This window comes from Camellia sinensis, chromosome 1, assembly GCF_055761805.1.
Source record: "Camellia sinensis isolate YWXY chromosome 1, ASM5576180v1, whole genome shotgun sequence".
Lineage (NCBI taxonomy): Eukaryota > Viridiplantae > Streptophyta > Magnoliopsida > Ericales > Theaceae > Camellia > Camellia sinensis.
This window is the reverse complement of record NC_138961.1, coordinates 236524986-236546021: the sequence shown is the minus strand read 5'-3', so window position 1 is coordinate 236546021 and position 21036 is coordinate 236524986. Positions and strand designations below refer to the sequence as shown.

Here is a 21036-nt window from a genome sequence, read left to right as displayed (position 1 = left end):
AATTTCTTTACAAATTTCACCCCACTTAAGGGATCTGCAAGTTTTGGACATCTCATGGTTGATGCTTTTGAGGTGCAGTGAGGGAGGGAGGGAAAGAAAAATATGGTGTTGAGCTTTCTAAGTTTTTACTGTAACAATGATCCAATAACTATTTGCCAAGCTCAAATTCTGTTAGGAACAATCATTCAAAGCATTTGTAAATAATGCGAAACAATTGGGCGAACATGTTTATTTCTTTCCTCATGACAATTTGACAAACCTTTGGATATTGATAATGTAAGTAGATAAAACCATCCAGAAGCTTAATACATTAGGATTGATTACTCTCCAAGGGAACAATAGAATGCACATCAGAATCACGAAGGAACGCAGACGCAAAATGGATTTCAAGATTAGAGGCATCACAGCCCTGTTCAGCATGACAAAGACGAGGGCAGGAACTCCAGAACGTTATTTAAATATTCTGGTGAGTATGTTCATTTTTCTGCTCTGCTTCTGCTTCAAAGTCCAAGCCTTCAATGCTCATCCGGCCTACATTAACTGCACATTCAAACTTCTTGTTTCGGATTAGACAGCATAGCTGTATACCAAACACCAAAGGAGGACTACAATGCTTTGGTGCTGAAGGTCTATTGATTCAGAATCATGGGATGGTTATGTTGTAACAGATTACAAACCCCACATGAGCAGCACCTCCTCTTTGGGAATGGGAGGAGATACCACTCGAGTTAACAGTAAAACAAAAACGTAAAAGCATAATTCGAGGTTCATAATCCCAATTACCTTCAGTTGCCCACTTGGATCTATGTAAAACCATATCCTTGGTTAAAACCATTATGATTTCTCATGGACTAAATAATTTTTTCCTGTTTTTTAGATTTTCTCCTCCAGTACACATCTTGCTCTCCTCAGACCAAGCTTTAGCAGGAATCTTGTCCACTGGTCACCCCCTTTTTTTTTATTTTTTATTTTTAGATCTTCAATTTATCTTTTCTTGTTAACATTCGTATCTATCTTGAACATTCTCATTTCGGTTGAAATTAATTTTTAAAACGTTTATTAATTGACTAACATTTTGTACTAGACAACACAACTAATAATTGTCGATAGAACTGTGGAAATACCCAATAAATCCTACTTTTCCAATGAAATTTCCATCAAGTCCTATTAACACATGAATCAACCCTATTGTTAATACGACTCAATATAAAAGTAAGACTATTTTGATACTTTCCCCAGAACTTTTCCCTCATCATAGTTAAGAGTTCTATGGTCACGCGATTATTTTCAGACACTATCCATCTTGTTGTAATCAATAGGCAACATTCTCCTCAATTCCCTTACCTTGTAAATAACCAATCTGGAACTGAAAAAGAAAACAAGGAAAAACAAAACAAAACAAAAGGTAGGAACAATAGCAACCCCCATTTTCTAAAAAAATAAAGGACCTGCTAGAAAAGGGTATTGAAAACCACTGTTAACTACAATCTCCAAATTGGCATCTAGAAATTCATCATTTAATCAACCCCATGCATAAATTAACCTAGGCAAAGATTCCAACACCTAATGCCAACTGAAGGGAAATCCATCAAGTGCAGCTCAGATTGTTGTGTATGGTTAACCAAATAAATGCAACTTGTATAAGTCTAAATGAAAAAGAGAAGGGGTGACAAAACAGATAGACTACTTACCAACAGCATCCATCCCAGCTAATTTGGGCATGAACTGCCTAATATGGTCTTCGGCTGCTTTATCTGCTTTCAGAGTCTCACAGTCAAAAGAAATTAAAATCTTACTTTTCCCATGCTCCTGTTCAACCATACCCACAACATCTTTCTCCCATCTGTAAACAGACAGTATGTAACAGAATTCAGAAAATGAAGCAAATTTGAGTCTTAGAGTTGAAGACAAAAGTAGAAGTATGCTCATGATTGAGCCAAAAGCATCCATACAAAACTAGAACTTTTACATGCATATGTTAAATATATCTCTTGCATAGTTTTCTCATTTGTGAGTGTTAAAATTGATGTATAAAGAGAAATAGAGAATTGTATTATTGATTGATTTTTAATGTTATATATATTACAATGATTCATGATTCCTATATATAGAAGAGGGTGAGTGTGTAGTAGGTAAGGAGTAGGTGAAGTGGAGGTGGTAGTGGTGTAGTGGGTTAGGTTTAGTGAAGTAGGTAAGGAGTAGGTGAAGTGGAGGTGGTAGTGGTGTAGTGGGTTAGGTTTAGTGAAGTAGGTAAGGAGTAGGTGAAGTGGAGGTGGTAGTGGTGTAGTGGGTTAGGTTTAGTGGAGTAGGTTTAAGTGGGTGAAGTAGGTGATAGGTTTTAACAGTGAGCCTTATAATTTCTGTGTCATTAAAAAAAATTATAACTCATCATACATGCTTAAAATTCAATAATTCTACAACTGACCCTGAAGGATAATACAAATAGGATACTAAAAAATACATGGAATTAATATTAAAACAATTGGAGCTAGAAGAGTAACCAGGACCAATTTAGTCATGTTTTTATGTTCCAATTAAACACTTTTGATTATTCTCAAAGGACACTAAGAATCTCCAACAACACGGTATTCCTCAACAACACACCACGCCTATAGAGATAGACTAGTAGATCACAAATTAGCTTACCCATGAGCATGATCAATGTTACGAAACCGAGCAGCATCATGCCCTCTACACTCCACCACCACAAATCGTTCTGCTTTACTCTGTAGTATATCAGGGCTCATCATATGCAATGTTAGAGATGGCAAAAATGAGAGGAGAAGGAAAAAAAGAAAGTAAAAGCTGATGGTGAAAAAGGAAAATCATGATTGGGGGTCTGTGTTGTGTGTGTGTGTGGGGGGGGGGGGGAGCGGAAACCAATCTTACAGTATAGTCCGTGATTGTGAGCTTGATCAAGCAGTAATCCTCACCCCTGCTGCATTCCCTTTCACATGCTAACTCTTTAAAAAAAAAAGAAGAAACATAAATGTCAATGAACTAGAAATATTTAATAATAGAATGGATAAAAAAGGTACTTGGGATTTGGAAGATGATGCTAATATTATGTGAAACTCGATGGCCAATTGTATGAGGAGAATCTGAAGGGAAGTGCTTGGAAAGTCGAAAGGAACGTGACCCATCTCTAGGGAAACTTCGTGGTGGCTGGAAGAGGTTAAAACGGTAGTTAAGGCAAAAAAAAGAGTGTTTTAAAAGTGGCAGAAGGATAGAACTGATGAAAAACTTAAGAGCTATAGATTGGCTAATAAGGAGGTCAAGAAAGTAGTGAGAGAGGTTAAGTTGAAAGCTTACGATGACCTATACACTAGATTAGATAGTAAGGAGGGAGAGAAGAGAGTATACAAACTTGTTAAGATATGGGAGACGAAAATAAGAAATTTTAATCAAGTTAAGTGCATCAAGAGTGAGGATTCTAAGGGATTGGTGAAGGATGAAGAGATTAAGAAAAGATGGAAGAACTATTTTGAGAAACTATTAAATGAGGAACATGGAGGTACATCAATAGGGGAAGAAATAGCCAGTAATACGATAAACCAAGACTATAGGTTCTATCGTAGGATTAGGAACTTTGAAGTGGAGATTGCAGTTAAGACGATGAAATCAAATAAGGCTTTAGGACCCGATGATATTCCTATTGAAGCTTGGAAGTGTTTGGATAAAAAATGGGTTGCTTGATTGACTAGGTTGTTTAGCAAAATTTTGTTAACTAAGAACATGCAAGATGAGTGGCGGAAGAGTATTTTAGTGCCAATCTATAAGAATAAATGAGATGTCCAGAATTGCAACAACTACAGAGGAATCAAGCTAATGTGTCATATAATAAAAGTGTGGGAGAGGGTGATGGAACGTCGATTGCGAGATATAATAGAGGTGTCAAAAAATCAATTTGGGTTTATGCCTGGCAGATCAACAATGGAAGCGATCTATCTCTTGAGGGGACTAATAGAAAAGTATAGAGAAAAGAAAAGAAACATTCATATGGTGTTTATCAACCTTGAGAAAGCATATAACAGAGTGTCTCGGGATATAATATGGTGGGTGTTAGAGAAGAAAGAAGTGACAAAAGGTTACATTGATGTGATTAGAAACATGTATGAAGAGGTGGTGACCACTATTAGATCGCTTGTTAGAGAGACAAATGAGTTTCCTATCACTGTAGGGTTACACCAAGGATCTACCTTAAGTCTTTATCTTTTTGCTTTAGTTATGGATGAGTTGACGAGAAATATTTAGGATGACGTGCCATGGTGTATACTTTTTGCAGACAATATCGTACTAGTGGATGAGACTAGAGAAGCAGTTAACATAAAGTTAGAGATTTGGAGAAAAACACTTAAATCTAAAGGATTCCGGATAAGCAGAACTAAGACAGAGTACATGGAGTGTAAATTTAGTAATAATAACAATGAAAGTAGAGGAGAAGTGAAGATTGAGAACCAAGAACTGCCTAAGAGTGAACATTTTCGTTATTTAGGGTCGATTATCACAACAACGGGGGAGATTGGTGCGGATGTGGCCTATAGGATTAAGGCGGGATGGTGTAAGTGGAGAATAGCGTATGGGGTACTGTGCGATAAATGAAACCCACTAGACTAAAAGGTAAGTTCTATAGAAAAGCTATTTGACCAGCGATGTTGTATGGGACGGAGTGTTGGGCAACGAAGAAACAATATGTAGATAAGATGAGTATGGCTGAGATGAGGATGCTAAGGTGGATGTGTGGCAAGACTAGATAAGACAGAATTATGAATGAATGTATTCGGAAATGGATAGGAGTAGCACCGATAGAAGATAAGTTGAGAGAGAATCGATTGAGATGGTTTGGTCATATTCAGCGGAGACCAACAGAGGCAATAGCGAAGAGATGCAATACAGTGACGGTAGATAGAAGTGTTGGGGGACCGGGTAGGCCTAGACAAACATTGGCTAGTGTTGTAAATAGAGATATGGATCTACTTAATTTGACTAACGAAATAGCCTTTGATAGAGCAGCATGGAGAAGAAGGATTCATGTAGCCGACCCTATTTGATGAAATTTAAGGCTTGGTTTGGTTTGGTTTGGAATATTGGCTTGGTGTTACTAGAAAAAGACCTGTATAGTGTTTGTATATGTCAAAAAAACATTTTCCACACTTTTCAAAGGCTCAAAAGTTTACATAATGTATGTGTGTTATATTAACTTTGTATTAACATTCAATAAATTGTTTCTGCAGCAGAACGCAACCAATTGTTGACGAATAAGGTTAAGCATTTCAAGCACAACTGAACAGAATCATACTGCAGACAAGTTCCATAGAGGAGCAAATGTTAAAGGTTAAGAGAACAAAAAATTACCAGTAATTGGATGTTTCAGACTAAGATAAAAATTAAAGAGAACAAAAAACAAGTCCAATTTATAATATTGAATTGTAAGAGTATCTCCAACACTTCACCAAAAAATTGATAAAGGAAGACCTAAAAGTGAGCTCCAATCATTTCATTAAATTTGTATCAAATCAAGGGAGAGGAAAAAATTTCCCCAAATAAAGGATGAGCCAAATCCTTCATCAAATTTTCAATAGTCAAATTTTTACTCTAATTTATAAAATTTTAAAAAGGGTGAGGGAGATTTATGACCTAACAGTGGACCGAGCTAAGTTGGGCCAGAGTCAGGGTCCTTGCTCGGTCGGACGTTGGGTGCGCGCTGGACCAAGGGCTCAGTCCGGTCAAGTTGGGATAACTTTGGAATGCTAGCCCGGTGGAGATGTGCGCTCCGTTAAGTTGGACGGGATTAGTCCTCAAAAGATCAGGTTCGACCGGACAAAAGCTCAGTCGTGACTGTGGAGCTTGATTGAGCACGCGATCAAGAATTACCGATGGGACCGAACAAGTAACTCGGTCGTAAGGTGATGGCGTGGCACCGCACTAAGAATAGCTCAGTGGGAAGTACTATGCGACGTGACAAGACTGCAGGAAAGAGATCCCGCTGTCTGTATGCGTCAATACTGTTTGGCGGTTTTGTTATGTGGTGTTTAGCTGTATTAGCGCTGACACGTGGGGGAACATGAGAGGGGAGCAGGTCCACGCGTCCAGAGGAGAATGGGCGCAGAAGCGTGCACAGAAACTATATAAACGATGCTGCGCCTCCATACACAGGTCTGGAATATCTTCTGATCAGAGCTCACCTACCACTTTGTCTCCTCTCTCTCTCTCTCTCTCTTCCCCCATTCTTTTTGTGTGCTAACTTAATTGTCAGAAGGGCTTTCCGACAACCATCCGCCTGGTAGTTCACCGTCGTTGTGGTTTCAGATTGAACGACGTCATTCGGAGTCACGAGGAGCTTGAACAATGAGAAGTACGTAAGCAAGGGAATATTTGTTTCCCGTACAATTGGCGCCGTCTGTGGAAAGCTTTTGACAGACAAAACCTTGTCCTCCAAGTTCGTCCGATCATCTTTCATGGTGAACAACAACGAAACTCCGCTGTCCGTCGTCGACGACATCACCCCAGAGTCAGTCCGGAGGAGAGACGGACCCCCCACCATTTCGAACATTGCGGGTCTAGAGACTTCATCTAGAGGGCTCCCCAGAGATGCGCGAGACATGCGCGCCAGGAGCACCGATCACTCTCAGAGTCTAGACGGACACTGGCAGTGAAAAGAGTCGCATGCTCAACGCCTGGAGCACAAGCTGAGAGACCAAGACGCCATCATTCGGAGGATGGCGGCAGAGATGGAAGCGCTGAAGCGACAAGTCAAAGGAAAGGGTGTTGTTGGAGTGGGAAACCACAGTGAGCGCACCCAACCCCATCGTTCAGGTAGCCAGAACCAGCGAAGGACGCCTTCCCTTTCCATCACCAAGAGCTATGGGGCTGGTGACTTTGACCCGCTAGTGGAGAAGTCGTGCGCACAAGATATCAGCTACCGTCCCTCACGTCCGTCGATGACGTTGAGATACTCTTACTCTGCCCGTTCGAAGGACTTGAGGGACGTCTTGGAAGAACGAGTGCGCCGGCGGGAGGCGCAAAGGGTGCCGGCACTGCAGTGGCTGTCCCACGGAGGTCACACCAGTGAAGAAGTCATAATGCTGCCACCACGCCTAGTTATACATGTCACTTTGGACAGAGACTTGGCGAGGTTGAGCACCACCCCTTTCTCCCTCGAGATAGAAACCACGCCATTCCCTGCGGGCTTTCACCAGCCCAAGTTTACACTCTATGACGGAAAAACCGACCCATACATGCATGTGAGCCACTTCCGGCAGGTCATGGCAGGCTACAGGCGGAACGACGCACTTATGTGCCTTATTTTCCTGTCAAGTTTGGGTGAGTTAGGCCTGAAATGGTTCGAGAGGCTGCTGGAGGAAAGTATCGAAAGGTGGCAGCAACTGGCGGAGGTGTTCGTGACCCGATTCAAAACAAACACCAAAACGCCCAAAGAAGTTGACCATCTTTTGAGCGTCAAGATGGAACCGGGCAACTCACTCAAGGCGTACAACGCCAAGTATTGGGAAACTTTCAACGAAATCCTTAACTGCCCAACCAATTTGGTGATCACCCAATACAAGCGCGGTCTCCTAGTCGAACATAGACTTCGAGACTCGCTCACCATGAACAAACCGATGACCATGGAATTATTGATGCAGCGCATCAATGAACATATCCGAGTTGAGGATGATGCTGCTGCGGCTACCGCAAAAGTGAATCCGGTGGCAGCGGACAAAAGAGTGCCCGGAAAGGTCCACGTGGTAGGACAGGAGGCAAGCTGTCCGAGCAACCACGATAGAGATTTAGATCGCGGTGCAAACCGCAACAACAGGGGTAAAGGTTGTCGCAACGACCGAGCTGACTACCCCCGTGATGCCGCAGAAGATGAAAGGAGAAAGTTAAACGCCCGAACAGACATCACCACGGTTTTCAAGATTCCAACATACAACATCCTTAGCTAAATCCGCGACGAGACGAGACATACTTCTAGTTTCCGGCTAAGTTGGGTGATGCGCAGAGAGGCTTCAATCCGAGATATTGCTGCACCTACCATGATGAGCGTGGCCACCACACAGAAGATTGCGTCCCTCTGAAGTAGCATCTAGAGGAGTTAGTGGCTGCCGGGCCACCTAGATTGCTACATTGATGGCGGTGCCAAGGCCGCGCCTTATACTCAAGCCGAGCCAAATGGTTTGGCTGCCCTAGAAGCGTCTCGCCAAGGCGTGGTCAATGTGATCCATGGTATTGTCGAGCCAACACAGGTGTGCGTGCTTCGAGGGATGATAAAAAAAGCAGAGCATATGAGGGAAGTCCTATCAGTCCAGCCTACGTCGAAAAGGGCAAAACCGAGGTGAAAGATGTGCTCAGCTTTTCAAGCCGAGATCTTGAACGTATTCAAACGTTACACAATGACGCGCTGGCGGTCACGCTTCGCGTCAGGGACTTTGACGTTAGGTGCATTCTGATCGACCAGGGCAGCTCGGTTGAAATAATGTACTACGACGCCTTCAAGTAACTCAAGCTCGAAGAGAAAGATCTGCCCCAGCAACATCGCTATTGGTTGGCTTCAACTCGCAGCCAGAATGGCCAGTAGGCAAGATTATCCTACTGGTTAAAGCGGGGACCGTTATCAAACAGGTGGAGATCTGGGTGTTGAAGATACCCTCCACATATAACTTGATCTTAGGCAAGGGATGGCTTCACGCCATGCAGATGGTGGCGTCGACTTACCACCAAGTCATGAGGTTTCCCTCTGCTACCGGCATGATAGAAGAAGTTTGGGGCAATCAAGTAATGGCCAAACAATGTTTCGTGGCCGTGAACGGAAGCCGAGCTGCCAAAGGCTTTGTATAAATGATCGAAGGACCGGAAGATCAAAGTGTCCTGGAAGACGTGGGCACCAAAGCCAAGGAAAAAGCTGTCGAAGACTTGGTGGAAGTAAGGATAAACGAGAATGATCCTAAGAAGTTTTTTCTGTTGGGATCCACCTTCACCGCTCAAGAACGATTAGAGATGGTGAATTTTTTAGTGACGAACATCGAAGTTTTTGCCTGGACGCCTTACGACATGCCTGGCGTTGATCCAAACTTCATTTGTCACCGACTTAATGTTTTCCCTGACGCTCGGCCGGTCGTTCAAAGTACACGAAGATCAGTGCTTCATCACGCCGAGGTGGTGGTGGAAGAGGTGAAGAACCTGATTGAAGCAAGGGCTATTCAGGAAGTACATTATCCACGGTGGGTTTCCAACACGGTCATAGTGCCGAAAAAGAATGGGAAATGGCGAGTTTGTGTCGACTACAAGACGGTCAACCACGCTTGCCCTTAAGACAGTTTCCCCTTGCCTAGAATTGACCAACTGGTGGACCTAACAGCCGGTCACAACCGACTCAGTTTTTTGGACGCCTACCGCAGCTACCACCAGATTGCCATGCATGAATCCAACCAAGAAATCACTTCTTTCACAACCCCGAGAGGATTGTTCTGATACAAAGTAATGCCTTTCGGACTGAACAACGCCGAAGCAACCTTTCAAAGGATAGTTACAAAGATGTTTGCGCTGCTGCTCGGACAAGCGATGGAAGCCTACATTGACGACATGGTCGTGAAGAGTAAATGTGAGACCGACCACTTGGCCCACTTAGCAGAGATGTTCGCCATTCTCAAACAACACAAGTTGCGTCTGAACGCATCAAAGTGTGCCGTCAGTGTGGGGTCAGGTAAGTTTTTGGGCTTTCTAGTCACTAACTACGGGATTGAAGCGGATCCCTCTCAAATCAAAGCCATCCAGGAATTGGAGCAGCCCAACTCGGCAAAGGGCGTGCAACATCTTGCTGGGATGGCAGCCGCGCTTAATCGATTTATAAGCCGGTCATCAGATCGTTGCCGCTCTTTCTTCCAAGCCTTGAAATTGAAGTTTTTGTGGGATACAGAATGTGACAAGGCATTAGCCGAACTGAAGACATACCTATCCTCTGCCCCACTTCTTGTCACACCCATGCAGGGCGAAGAACTCTACCTCTACCTGGCTGTTTCCCAGTATGCGGTCAGCGCGGTGCTGGTGAGAGCGGAGGGCATACAACACTTGCCGATCTTCTATGTTAGCAAAACCTTACTCCCGGCGGAATCGAGATACTGCCGCTGGAGAAACTCGCCTTGGCACTGATGATGGCCTCAAGGAAGTTGGCACATTACTTTCATGCTCACACGATCGTGGTGCTGACCGAGTTCCCTTTGAAAGCCTTGTTTAAGCGGGCAGACTTCTCCGGCCGAATCCTGAAGTGGGCAGTCGAGCTGGGGCAATTCGACGTCAAGTTTTAACCCCGAACCGCCATCAAAGCCTAAGCATTGGCCGACTTCGTTGCAGAATTCTCGCCTGAAATTCACCTGGTTTTCCTTATGGACCTTATCGACGCAACCGGGCTGAGGGGGGTAGGCACGGCGGAAATTGCACAGCCTCCCATCAAACTGAAAGTGGAAAGCGACGCGGAAGTTGCGCGCCCGTCTACAAACCCATCACTTGAAAGCCCACTTTGACCTGGCAATGCACCGTTGGATTTGTGAATAACAGGACAACTTGTTGGATCCAACGCCGCATCGCCAAGAGGGGATGAAGGAATGTTTGTAGCGATCATTGACGACGCGCTTGACGCAGAAATAACCGAGCAGCCGAGCAACTTAACCTTCAAAAATCCCAAGACCCCGCAGAATGTTGGAAACTTTTTATCGACAAAATGTGGAAACTTTTCGTCGATGGTGCTTCAAACAGACACGGAGCCGGGCTGGGCGTTGTCTTAATTTCACCGAACGGTCTAACCATTGAACATTCCATCGCACCTGGGTTTCCCGCATCCAACAACAAGGCCGAATATGAAGCACTGCTAGCCGGATTGAAAAGCGCACTCCGACTGCAAGCATCCGAGCTAATGGTCTACAGTGACTCCCAACTCGTTGTAAACCAAGTGTCTGGGGAATACGAAGCCAAAGATGACCGCATGGCCAAATATCAAACTCTGGTAAGAGAGCAGATCAAAAAATTCCAAGCCATACGCGTTCAACAAATCGGTCGAGAAAACAATGGCCGAGCAGATGAATTAGCCGGTTTGGCTTCCATAGTCGACAAATCAACTCCTAGCCCTCTCTTGATTAAGTTCTTTCCAAGACCCAGCATCAAAGGCTCTGAACAGACAGTTCTCTGCGCCAAGCTAGGTCCTTCTTGGATGGACCCCGTCGTCTTTTTCTTGAAAGAAAGAATCCTTCTGACCGACAAGAAAGAGGCAAACAAAATCCGGGTAAAGTCTGAGCAGTTTTACCTCTCTCCATCTGGCAGCCTGTATAAGAAGTCCTTCACTGGCCCATATCTGAAGTGTGTCCATCCGAGCAAAGTCGACGCCTTTCTATTTGAAATCCATGAAGGGACGTGCGGCAGCCACATTAGGGGAAGATCCCTACCCTACCGTGCTATTTCACAGGGATATTGGTGGCCCTACATGCAACCCGACGTGCAGAAGTATGTGCGAAAATGCGAGAAGTGCCAAAAGTTCACCCATCAAATCGACTAGCCAGCTAGAGAACTTCTCTCCTTCACAAGCCCTTGGCCATTCGCAATGTGGGGCCTAGACATAATGGAACCACTCCCAACCGCGCCGGGCAACCGCAAATTTTTCATTATAGCAATCGATTACTTCACCAAATAGGTCGAAGCTGAGCCCCTGGCAACAATCAAGGAAAAAGATGTGAAGAAATTTGTCTGGCAGAATGTGATAACGCAGTTTGGGGTCCCCAAAGCTTTGATCTCTGACAATGGCACCCAATTTGATGGAAGACTGTTAAGAGGATTCTGCAAGGAGCTGAAGATAGAGTTCTACAATTCAACTCCAGCTTACCCACAATCGTATGGCCAAGCAGAAGCATCAAATAAAACCATTTTGGATGGGTGGAAAAAGAGGCTAGAAAAGGCCAAAGGAAAGTGGACCGAGGAACTTACAAATGTCCACTGGGCCTACCGAACTATGCCAAGACGCTCAACCGGTGAGACACCATTCGCTTTGGCATATGACATGAAGGTGGTCATCCCACTGGAGATCGGCATGCCCACCATCCGCAGCAAAAATTTTGAGCTAGACTTAAATGCCGAAGCCATCGCTCTAGAATTGGACCTTACTGAAAAACGCCAAGAAAAGGTGTTGATCCATGTTGCAGCATACCAACAAGAATTGTCAAAAAAGTATAACAAAACAATTCACCCCAGACAGTTCAAGGTCGGGGACTGGGTCCTGAGGAAGGTGATGGGCAACACTCTCGTGTCGGGCGAAGGGAAGCTAGGGGCAAACTGGGAAGGGCTTTGCAAGATAACTAGTTTGGCGGGCAAAGGGGCATACCATCTAGAGGACTTAAACGGCAAAGCTATACCCTCGGCATGGAACACAACCAATCTGAAGTTGTATTATTTTTAGTTTCAATTTTGGATGTAATTTTTTGCAAGGGACAAGCATTCCCCTCCATTTGCTAATGTAAATTCTTTTAGTCACTATGTGAATTTATGAAAGCTATATGTAATAAAAATGAATTACTATACATAGAAAATTTTTCGTGGTTAATGGATTGCAATGAACAAGGGACAACTGTCTCCTAGCCGAGGTGATATTACTCGGTTAAAAGAGTTGATGAATTGTTCAACTCAAAGCTATTAACCAATGTGATTTTACTAGGTTAAAAGAGTTGATGAATTGTTCAACTCAATGCTTTCATTGAGGTGATTTTACCTGGTTAAAAGAGTTGATGAATTGTTCAACTCAAAGCTATTAACCGAGGTGATTTTACCCTGTTAAAAGAGTTGATGAATTGTTCGACTCAAAACTTTTAACCGAGGTGATTTTACCCGGTTAAAAGAATTGATGAATTGTTCAACTCAAAGCTTTTAACCGATGTGATATTACCCGGTTAACAGAGTTGGTGGATTGTTCAACTTAAAGCTTTTAACCAAGGTAATTTTGCCCAGTCAAAAAAGTTGATGAATTGCTCAACTCAACGCTTTTGGCTTGGGTGTGTTGTGCCTGGCCACTAGAGTTGATGATTTGTTCAACTCCAAGTACTTAACCGAGGTGCTTCACCCGGTAACAGGAGTTATTGGCCTGTTTAACTCCAAGTTTTTAGCTGAGATGATTTCTCTGGCTACGAGAGTTGATGACTTGATCAACCCCAAGTTTAGACGAGGCGTTTTTTCCGGCTAGAGGAGTTGATGCTTTGTTCGATTCCGAATTTTTAGACGAGATGTTCTGCTCGGCAAGAAGAGTTGATGTCTTGTTCAACTTCTGACTTTTGGCCAAGATGTTTTGCCCGGTTACATGAATGGATGCTCTGTTCAAGTATATAGCATGGTGGTAACAAAGAAACACAATGCCATTGCAAGTAACAACGGTTGTAAAATTTTCATTGATTATAATTCTAAGTACAAAAGTTGGGGGCTAGTAACCCGGTCACAAAAGACTTCCAAAAGAAAACAACAAAGAGCACAAATTTAAACTAGGGGAGAGGGGAAAGATCAACAAATTTGTCTCCAGCTCTGGCGATGGCCTCCTCCAAGTTCACCACGGTGGTTGCGTCGCCGCGCTCCTCTTGGCCGGTCTAGTTTTGACTGCCTTCTCCTCCTCGGCCTCCTCTTGCAGAGCGTTGAAGACGTCGTTGGCATAGGACACCATCCGGGTGCCTAGCACGTGCTCGGTCCCCACCATGTCTTCGAGCAGAAGCAGGAACTTTGAAAGATCAAAAGCGAGGAGGTGTTCCTTGTCGCACTTCATCGAAGCGTTCGTTGGGATAGGATTTCCCCGACACTTCAACTTCGGCTCCCAGGTCGGAACCGATTCGATCTCGGTTGCCGCATGCTCGATGTTGAGCTCGGCTTCCAACTCGACTGATGGATCAGTCAACCGGGCCCGTTTACCAGCACGACGAGACTCAGCATATGGAGCGGCCGTGGAGGCCAAGGCAATCACGGTCCGTGAACTCGGTCCGACGGATGAAGCAGGAGAAGGGTTGCTCGGTAGCTTGGTTGAAGTGGCGGTGATGAGGTTCTTAATTTGACTCCTCTTTGCCATTTCCTGCTCCTCCGTCAAGCGGATAAGGGGAACGTCTAGAAGTGTTGGGTTAGGAGGTGGAGAAGGCGCCCACAGAAAGTCTGTAACCTTGCTCTTGCGGGGAGTTGAATAACGGTAGGTCGGTACGTAATCGAGAAGCTCGTGACAATCTCAGTGCCCATATCTCAGCGCGGCCCTAATCTCCTCTTCGTTTGGATACTGATAATTGGCTTGCAACTCTTCGATAGCTCCAAAAGGAAGGCAATTAGCTTGGCACAATTAATATTGACAAAATCAACCAGTCAAAAAGATCGGCTTACAAGAAGAACCGAAGTCCTTGCTGATATACCAACCGGGCACGTTAGTTGTTTCATAGTTACCGGACACCCAGAAGAAATCATCATCATGCATGTCCTTGTCTAGCGTGCCGGTCACTAATCGTTCTTTGCTCGGTCTTATTTTCAAATAATAGTTGTAACCGTCTTTTGTTCGACCGAGCGTGTATTGATGCAGTATCTCGGCCAGACCCAATTGTAGTCCTAGCCGGTTGTTCAGCTCGGTCACTCCATTTATGATCCTAAAAGTGTTTGTGGACACTTGTGTGGGGGCTAGCCCTGCGTATCTCAAAAACTTGCACATTAGGGGCTGCATCGGGAAGCACAACCCTTCAACTATACTTAACACGGTGAAGGGGTAGGACTCCAACCTACCCCATGGGTTTATGTCATCGCCGAGCTCCAAATGCACATCAACCGGAACGCCGAACTCTTCTCGGAGCGCGGCCAACGGGCCCGGCGTGCTAACAAGGAAGCGGTAGCACCCCATGGGAGGCCGGCTTGTTTAGCACGGCAGTATTAAGTTGGCAAAGTTTTGCACGGTGGCTGCTCAGTCTTGGAGAACCCTTGTGTTGGTGTGCCTGGTCCCCTAGGACTCTGCAGTTAAAAACCAAGTGTAAGTGACAGCGCGAGCGCGCAAACGAACTCGACTTTAGCCCGGTCACTTTGGGCGCAATAGCACCTTTGTCTCGATAGGTAAGCTTAACAACTCGGTCGCTCAAGCGGACCAGATATTAGCCCGGTCAAGCGGCCCAATGCGTTTATTAGCTCGGTTTTTCCCCTAAGTTCTACAAATAAGGAACTTGCTCGGTTAAGTCATGATTTTTGATCAAACGGAGGTTTGTAGCCCGGTCGGTCCCAGATTCTCACATTTTCATCATAGAAGATGGTGAACAATGTCGAAGACGAGGGGCGAAGACATTTTATGTCATCAAAATGGGACAAAAACCCTAGCCTAACCTCATTTTCAGCATTGTGTGGCTACTGTTATCATGCCCTAGACTTGTCTATGGGATTTAAGAGTTTAAGAACACGAGAAAAGCACGAGGAACAAACGACGAACAATGGAAGAGTTGAGGACTTACAGGTTAGGGCACGAATCGTAGCTCCAATCGGTGAGATAGAGCCTCAGCGACGACGACGGAACCGAATCCACTCTAGAGAATGCTCTGATTTTAGTACAATGAACGGAAATCGAAGGCTGGATGCTCTGGATTGCTGGGTCGTCTGAGAAGAAGATAAATAGTGGAGGAAGAAACGTGAAAAGGCGTGCGATATATGTATCTGAGGTGAAGAGACGCCAAAGTTTGAAATTGGAGAGACAGCGCGTGATAGCAGGATAAGTGACACGAGGCCAATTAGTGAACGCCACGTGTTTATGATGAGACCGGTGCTAGTCTTAAGAAGACAGGCTAGAAACCCAAAACGTCAACCAGGCAAGCTATACGACCGAGCATGCTAACCAGCCTGGTTGAAGGTGGTGAACTGGTCTGGGAGCACAGATGGCTAGGCGTGAAGCCAGGCAGCGATGACCGAGTAAGGGAATAAGCTCGGCCTCTGGATGTAATCCCGGTCACGCTAGCGCAGACGGAATTAAAGGGCAATTGAGAGGGAGATTTATGACCTAATAGTGGGCCGAGCTAAGTTGGGCCGAAGTCAGGGTCCTTGCTCGGTCGGACGTTGGGTGCGCGCTGGACCAAGGGCTCAGTCCGGTCAAGTTGGGATAACTTTGGACTGCTAGCCCGGTGGAGATGTGAGCTCCGTTAAGTTGGACGGGATTAGTCCTCAAAAGATCAGGTTCGACCGGGCAGAAGCTCGGTCGTGATTGTGGAGCTCGGTTGAGCACGTGATCAAGAATTACCGATGAGACCGGACAAGTAACTTGGTTGTAAGGTGATGGCATGGCACCGCACTAAGAATAGCTCGGTGGGAAGTACTACGCGGCGTGACGAGACCGCAAGAAGGAGATCCCGCTGTCCGTACGCATCAATACCGTTTGGCGGTTTCGTTTTGTGGTGTTTAGCTGTATTAACACTGACACATGGGGGAACGTGAGAGGAGTAGGTCCACGCATCCAGAGGGGAATGGGCACAAAAGCGCGTGTAGAAACTATATAAACGATGTTGCGCTTCCATACACAAGCCTGGAACATCTTCTGATCAGAGCTCACCGTTGTTGTGGTTTCAGATTGAACGACATCATTCGGAGCCATGAGGAGCTTGGACAACGAGGAGTACGGAAGCAAGGGAATATTTGTTCCCCTTACAAAGGGTAAGGATTAGAAATGATTTCCATTTATAAAAAGTTGTTAAAACAGATTTAGAATAAGTTTAAATTTTTAATAATAAAAATAAAAAGTAAGGATTGGAGATCCAGGCCTATCACGTTTTTAACCAAATTTTCACTCGTGATAAAAAAGAGAGCAAGTATTGGAGTTGCTCTAAATTTACTGCACATAAACATAATGTTTTATATGCATATATGTAAATGTAAATGTATATGTAGACAAAGATAGAAAGATTGTACCAGTGCCATGGAGGCCATAGCAGACAGAATGGGGAAGCTGAATGAAGTGTCCTGAGATGGACCCACATGGAAGCAATGCTATGGATGCAACCCCTTCCATCACCGCCCCTTTCTTCGTCGATGATTCTTCATCTACACCCCAACATCCAACCATCAATACATATACATATATATAGATGTATATATGTGTGTTTGTGTAAAAATTTAATATTTGTCATTGAGAATGGGATATTGCTGAGAACCCATTTGCTGAAACCGATCGACAAACATACCCATCGAGCCTTTCTTCCCTGGAATTGTCAGAAACTCGCTTGAGTGACGCCTATACCGATCTTTCTCTCTCAAAAGAGACACAAATAAAACTCACTCACTCCTTATTTTTATTCTTCTGAAAGGGCACCAAGCTCAATACGCCGTCGTTTTCTTCTTCTCCTGTACCTTTTTTTTTACAAGTATGTTTTTAGATTTTTATTCTCTCTCTCTCTCTCTCACACATATCACTAGTCGTAGTTATAGACCTTGGGTTTGCTTCGTTTCAGTTGATTATGCATCGTGAAACTCGACCTCTTTTTTCAGGTAACAATTGCTGTTTCTAAGCCTCAAACTAGATAAACATGTTCAAAGTTTGATTATTTGTGTTTCCTGCGATTTTTTTTAACGAAGCAATATCAATTTTGTTGGTTTGTCCTTCTCTGGGTCAAAATATGATAGTAATATTGATGAATTCATTGCAAATCACCATTAAGTCATCTGGGTATAGCTGGAAACACCACTCATGTAGGTCAGGTAGCCAAGATTATAGAACCCATTATCCACATGTTCCTTCTTGTGCATACTTTGGTTCAGACATAAAATCAAACACAAGGTGTGCCGGTAATTATGGCCTAAACATGTTGTCTACCGGGTCTGATAATTCATTCATTGTTCCGCGGAAGGTTGTTAGTGTTGAATTTGGGTCTGTTTGTGAAGAAAATGATGAATTGGTTCGAAAAGAAAAGGAAGACATTGATGTGAACCAAGCGGGGCAGAAATCACCTCCTTTAGGGAATTTATCAATTCAACTGGACTCGGGTTTTGAAACTAGTGGTTTGAATCAGTCTTCAACAATTTCAAAAGGGTTGGTCACTAGGAATGAAAATAGGGTTTATTTTCTAGAGGAAAGGAATGAAGAGATATTATCTGAAAGAATTTTGAGGCTTAGCAGATCAAATAAGATTAGAAGTGCAATGGAATTGTATAGGTCCATGGAGTATTCAGGTATTCAACCGACTTCACATGCCTGCAATTCTCTTATCTCATGCCTCTTGAGGAATGGAATGCTTGATGATGCTCTAATAATTTTTAGGTTTATGGAAACAAGTGAAAATATCACAGGCCATACTTATAGCTTGGTGCTTAAAGCAATTGCTAATGCTCAAGGTGTTGATGCAGCACTGAACATGTTTGAAGAATTTGAAAGGGAAGGTAATGTTAAAAAAGGCTTTGATGCAGTTGTTTATAACACAATGATATCAATTTGTGGGAAAGTGAATAATTGGGTTTGGGCTCTGAGAATTTGGAGAAGTATGAACAATAATGGTGTTATTGGAACATCAGTCACTTATCGCCTGTTAGTTTGTATATTTGCTCGTTGTGCCCAGTATGAACTAGCCATTGACGCATACCAAGAGGTGGTTCAAAATAGATTGAATCCGGGTGATGATGCAATGCAAGCTATTATCGGAGCATGTAGTAAGGAAGGCAACTGGGAATTGGCACTAAATGTTTTCGAAAGTATGCTCAAAAGAGGGCTTAAGCCCAATCTAATCACATGCAATGCACTGATTAATTCACTTGGCAAAGATGGGAAGGTCAAGCTAGCATTTAGCGTTTATAGTCTCATGAAATCTTTGGGTCATGAACCTGATGCATACACATGGAATGCGTTAATTGGTGCCTTGTATAGGGCAAATCAACATTTCGATGCTCTTCAGCTCTTTGAAAGCATAAAAAATGAGCAAAGCTCTCTGTTAAATTTACATTTGTACAATACCTGTTTAATGTCTTGTCAGAGGCTTGGTTTTTGGGATAAGGCTTTACAGCTACTGTGGCAGATGGAAGCTTCTGGACTTCCTGTTTCGACTGCCTCATATAATCTTGCTATTGGAGCTTGTGAAGTAGCAAGGAAGCCAAAAATTGCGTTGCAGGTGTATGAGCACATGGTTCACCAAAAGTGTGCTCCAGACACATTCACTCTGTTGTCACTACTTAGAAGTTGTATCTGGGGTTCTCTTTGGGATGAAGTGGAGGAAATGCTAAATGTAAGTTATCTACCTTTATTGACTTGTTATGCAACCTATATCTTCAAATGTCCATTATGTAACTTATCTACCTTTATTGACTTGTTATGCAACCTATTAAAATTTACCTTCAAATGTCCATTATGCAACAAAGTTAGTTCACCTTTGAATTTTTTTTAAAAATAAATTGCACTCTGCCTCTCTGCAGTTTGTCATATTGGTAATTGACATGAGACTCCTCAACTTTGTTTTTTTACTTTTCATGATCAAAAATTCAGTAATTAGTGAAAGTTCTGAAAAATTAAATGCTGATTTTTATGTTGCCCAAAAATGTTCACCTGAATTGAAACAATACCTCATCTTTTCATTTTTTTGGTAAAATGAAACCTTGATTGCTTTCCTAGTATCAATGGCAAAAACTAATTTTATGAGTTCATGAAGTAGCTCAGTGCATTTCATTGGATAAGGCTAGTCTTTTGAGCATATGAAATTATACTTACATGATTGGACATATTTCATGTCGTTACTGAAAATCAACCAGTTTTTCACAAATTGTTTCATCAGACAAAACATTATTACACTCCTTTATTGTTTCCGTAAAAACCCCTGAATTCGGCAGCTTACTTTATATAGTTGTTTTGCAGCAGGTTACCCCAGATGCATCTCTTTATAATGCTGCCATTCAAGGAATGTGTTTGAGAGGCAAGATTGGTTCAGCAACAAAACTATACACAAAAATGCAAAAGAGGGGTATTAAACCTGATGGTAAGACAAGGGCAATGATGCTTCAAAGCTTACCTAAAGATTCAGTCAGACTACGGAAAAGGTGGTCCTCATCCCAGTGAAGTACTTGAACAAACTGTTTACTCATCAGAATGGCTAACTTCTTTTTTTTTTTTTACTTTTTCATTCTCTTTAGGTAATGCCATCATGACTAATACTGAAGGAGTAAAGACAAAAGTCGGAAGAGGGTGATCGCATATGTTATATGAATCAGTGACCAGAAACAATGGGATGAACCATAGCTGAGTAAATCGACAGGTTCATCTTCATCTAACCACTTTTGTACACAAAATTTTCATTTGTCATGCAACCAGAAACTAAATTAATAAATTATTTTTAAAGTAGAGGTGTCAATCTCTATTTCCACTTTGATTTGTTTGGCATGATAAAGATCTGTTAGCCATTAGATTGTTTGATTGAAAATCTGAGATATAATACATTGAACCTTAGAGTTGTAAACCTCTTCTCTAGATATCTTACTTCTTCTTCATCGGTTGTTTGTTCCACCCAAATGATCCTTGCAAGTCTTTGGTTGCGTTTGGTAGAGTTTTGTAAATATGATTTGAAAGTGTGAGTTGTATTTTGAGTTTGTGAGTTGTGGAATTATGATTTGAGTGTAGAAAATTTGTTTAGTTATGGTTTTTGAATAGAGTGTTGAATTGAGTGTGGAATTGAGTTTTGAAAGTTTGATTTGACATTTGAAGTAAGAAAATTTGTTTGGTTATGAATTTTGGAAAGAGTTTTTAAAACTTAATTCAAATTATTATAACTCATAACAAAACATACTACTTTCACACTATTGAAAATTCTGATCAACATTAATAACCAAACTCTTTTTAAAATTCAATTAAAAAAAATTATTATTAACAGAAAATAACATTAATCAATTTTTTAATTGAAAATATTACAAAGGAAATGAATTTTTTTTCAAAATAAATATTCAAAAATTTTAAATCATAAATATTTAAATAATTTAAATAATCTAAAAAATTTAATAAGCAAAAAATTTAAATAAATATTCAAAAAATTTAAATCGTAAAAATTTAAATAATTT

General features: G+C 42.7%; 2 protein-coding genes across 3 annotated transcripts; one reads left to right on the top strand and one right to left on the bottom strand.

Annotated features, from left to right (window-relative positions):
• Positions 1–214: 214 nt before the first annotated feature.
• LOC114272486 (uncharacterized) lies at positions 215–17348 on the bottom strand. The gene is made up of 6 exons (XM_082898861.1): positions 17193–17348; positions 16921–17052; positions 2890–2963; positions 2647–2726; positions 1692–1843; positions 215–540 (listed from the first exon to the last, which is right to left on the bottom strand). Exons 1-6 carry the CDS (start codon positions 17194–17196, stop codon positions 455–457), a joined length of 528 nt encoding a protein of 175 aa, XP_082754987.1. The 5' UTR covers positions 17197–17348; the 3' UTR covers positions 215–454.
• Positions 17349–17398: 50 nt separating this feature from the next.
• On the top strand, positions 17399–20494 carry EMB2076 (Pentatricopeptide repeat (PPR) superfamily protein). 2 transcript variants are annotated; one of them, XM_028202959.2, is made up of 3 exons: positions 17399–19220; positions 19847–20025; positions 20119–20494. In XM_028202959.2, the coding sequence occupies exons 1-3, from the start codon at positions 17625–17627 to the stop codon at positions 20120–20122; spliced, it is 1779 nt and encodes a 592-aa protein (XP_028058760.1). In that variant the 5' UTR covers positions 17399–17624; the 3' UTR covers positions 20123–20494. The 2 variants fall into 2 exon arrangements, with proteins under 2 accessions (XP_028058760.1, XP_028058759.2); XM_028202958.2 differs by having other exon boundaries at positions 17506–19220; positions 19844–20025.
• The last annotated feature ends 542 nt before the right edge of the window (positions 20495–21036 follow it).

What these genes read in the sequence shown, in the direction of transcription:
- EMB2076 (XM_028202958.2), top strand. Translation starts at nt 17,625, where the DNA reads ATGATAGTAATATTGATGAATTCATTGCAAATCACCATTAAGTCATCT. An exon ending in AAGTGGAGGAAATGCTAAAT is followed by an intron (nt 19,221 to 19,843) that starts GTAAGTTATCTA and finishes GTTGTTTTGCAG; the next exon opens with CAGGTTACCCCAGATGCATC.
- LOC114272486 (XM_082898861.1), bottom strand. An exon ending in CTATGGCCTCCATGGCACTG is followed by an intron (nt 2,964 to 16,920) that starts GTACAATCTTTC and finishes TTTTTTTTAAAG; the next exon opens with AGTTAGCATGTGAAAGGGAA. An exon ending in AGCTGGGATGGATGCTGTTG is followed by an intron (nt 541 to 1,691) that starts GTAAGTAGTCTA and finishes TTGAATGTGCAG; the next exon opens with TTAATGTAGGCCGGATGAGC.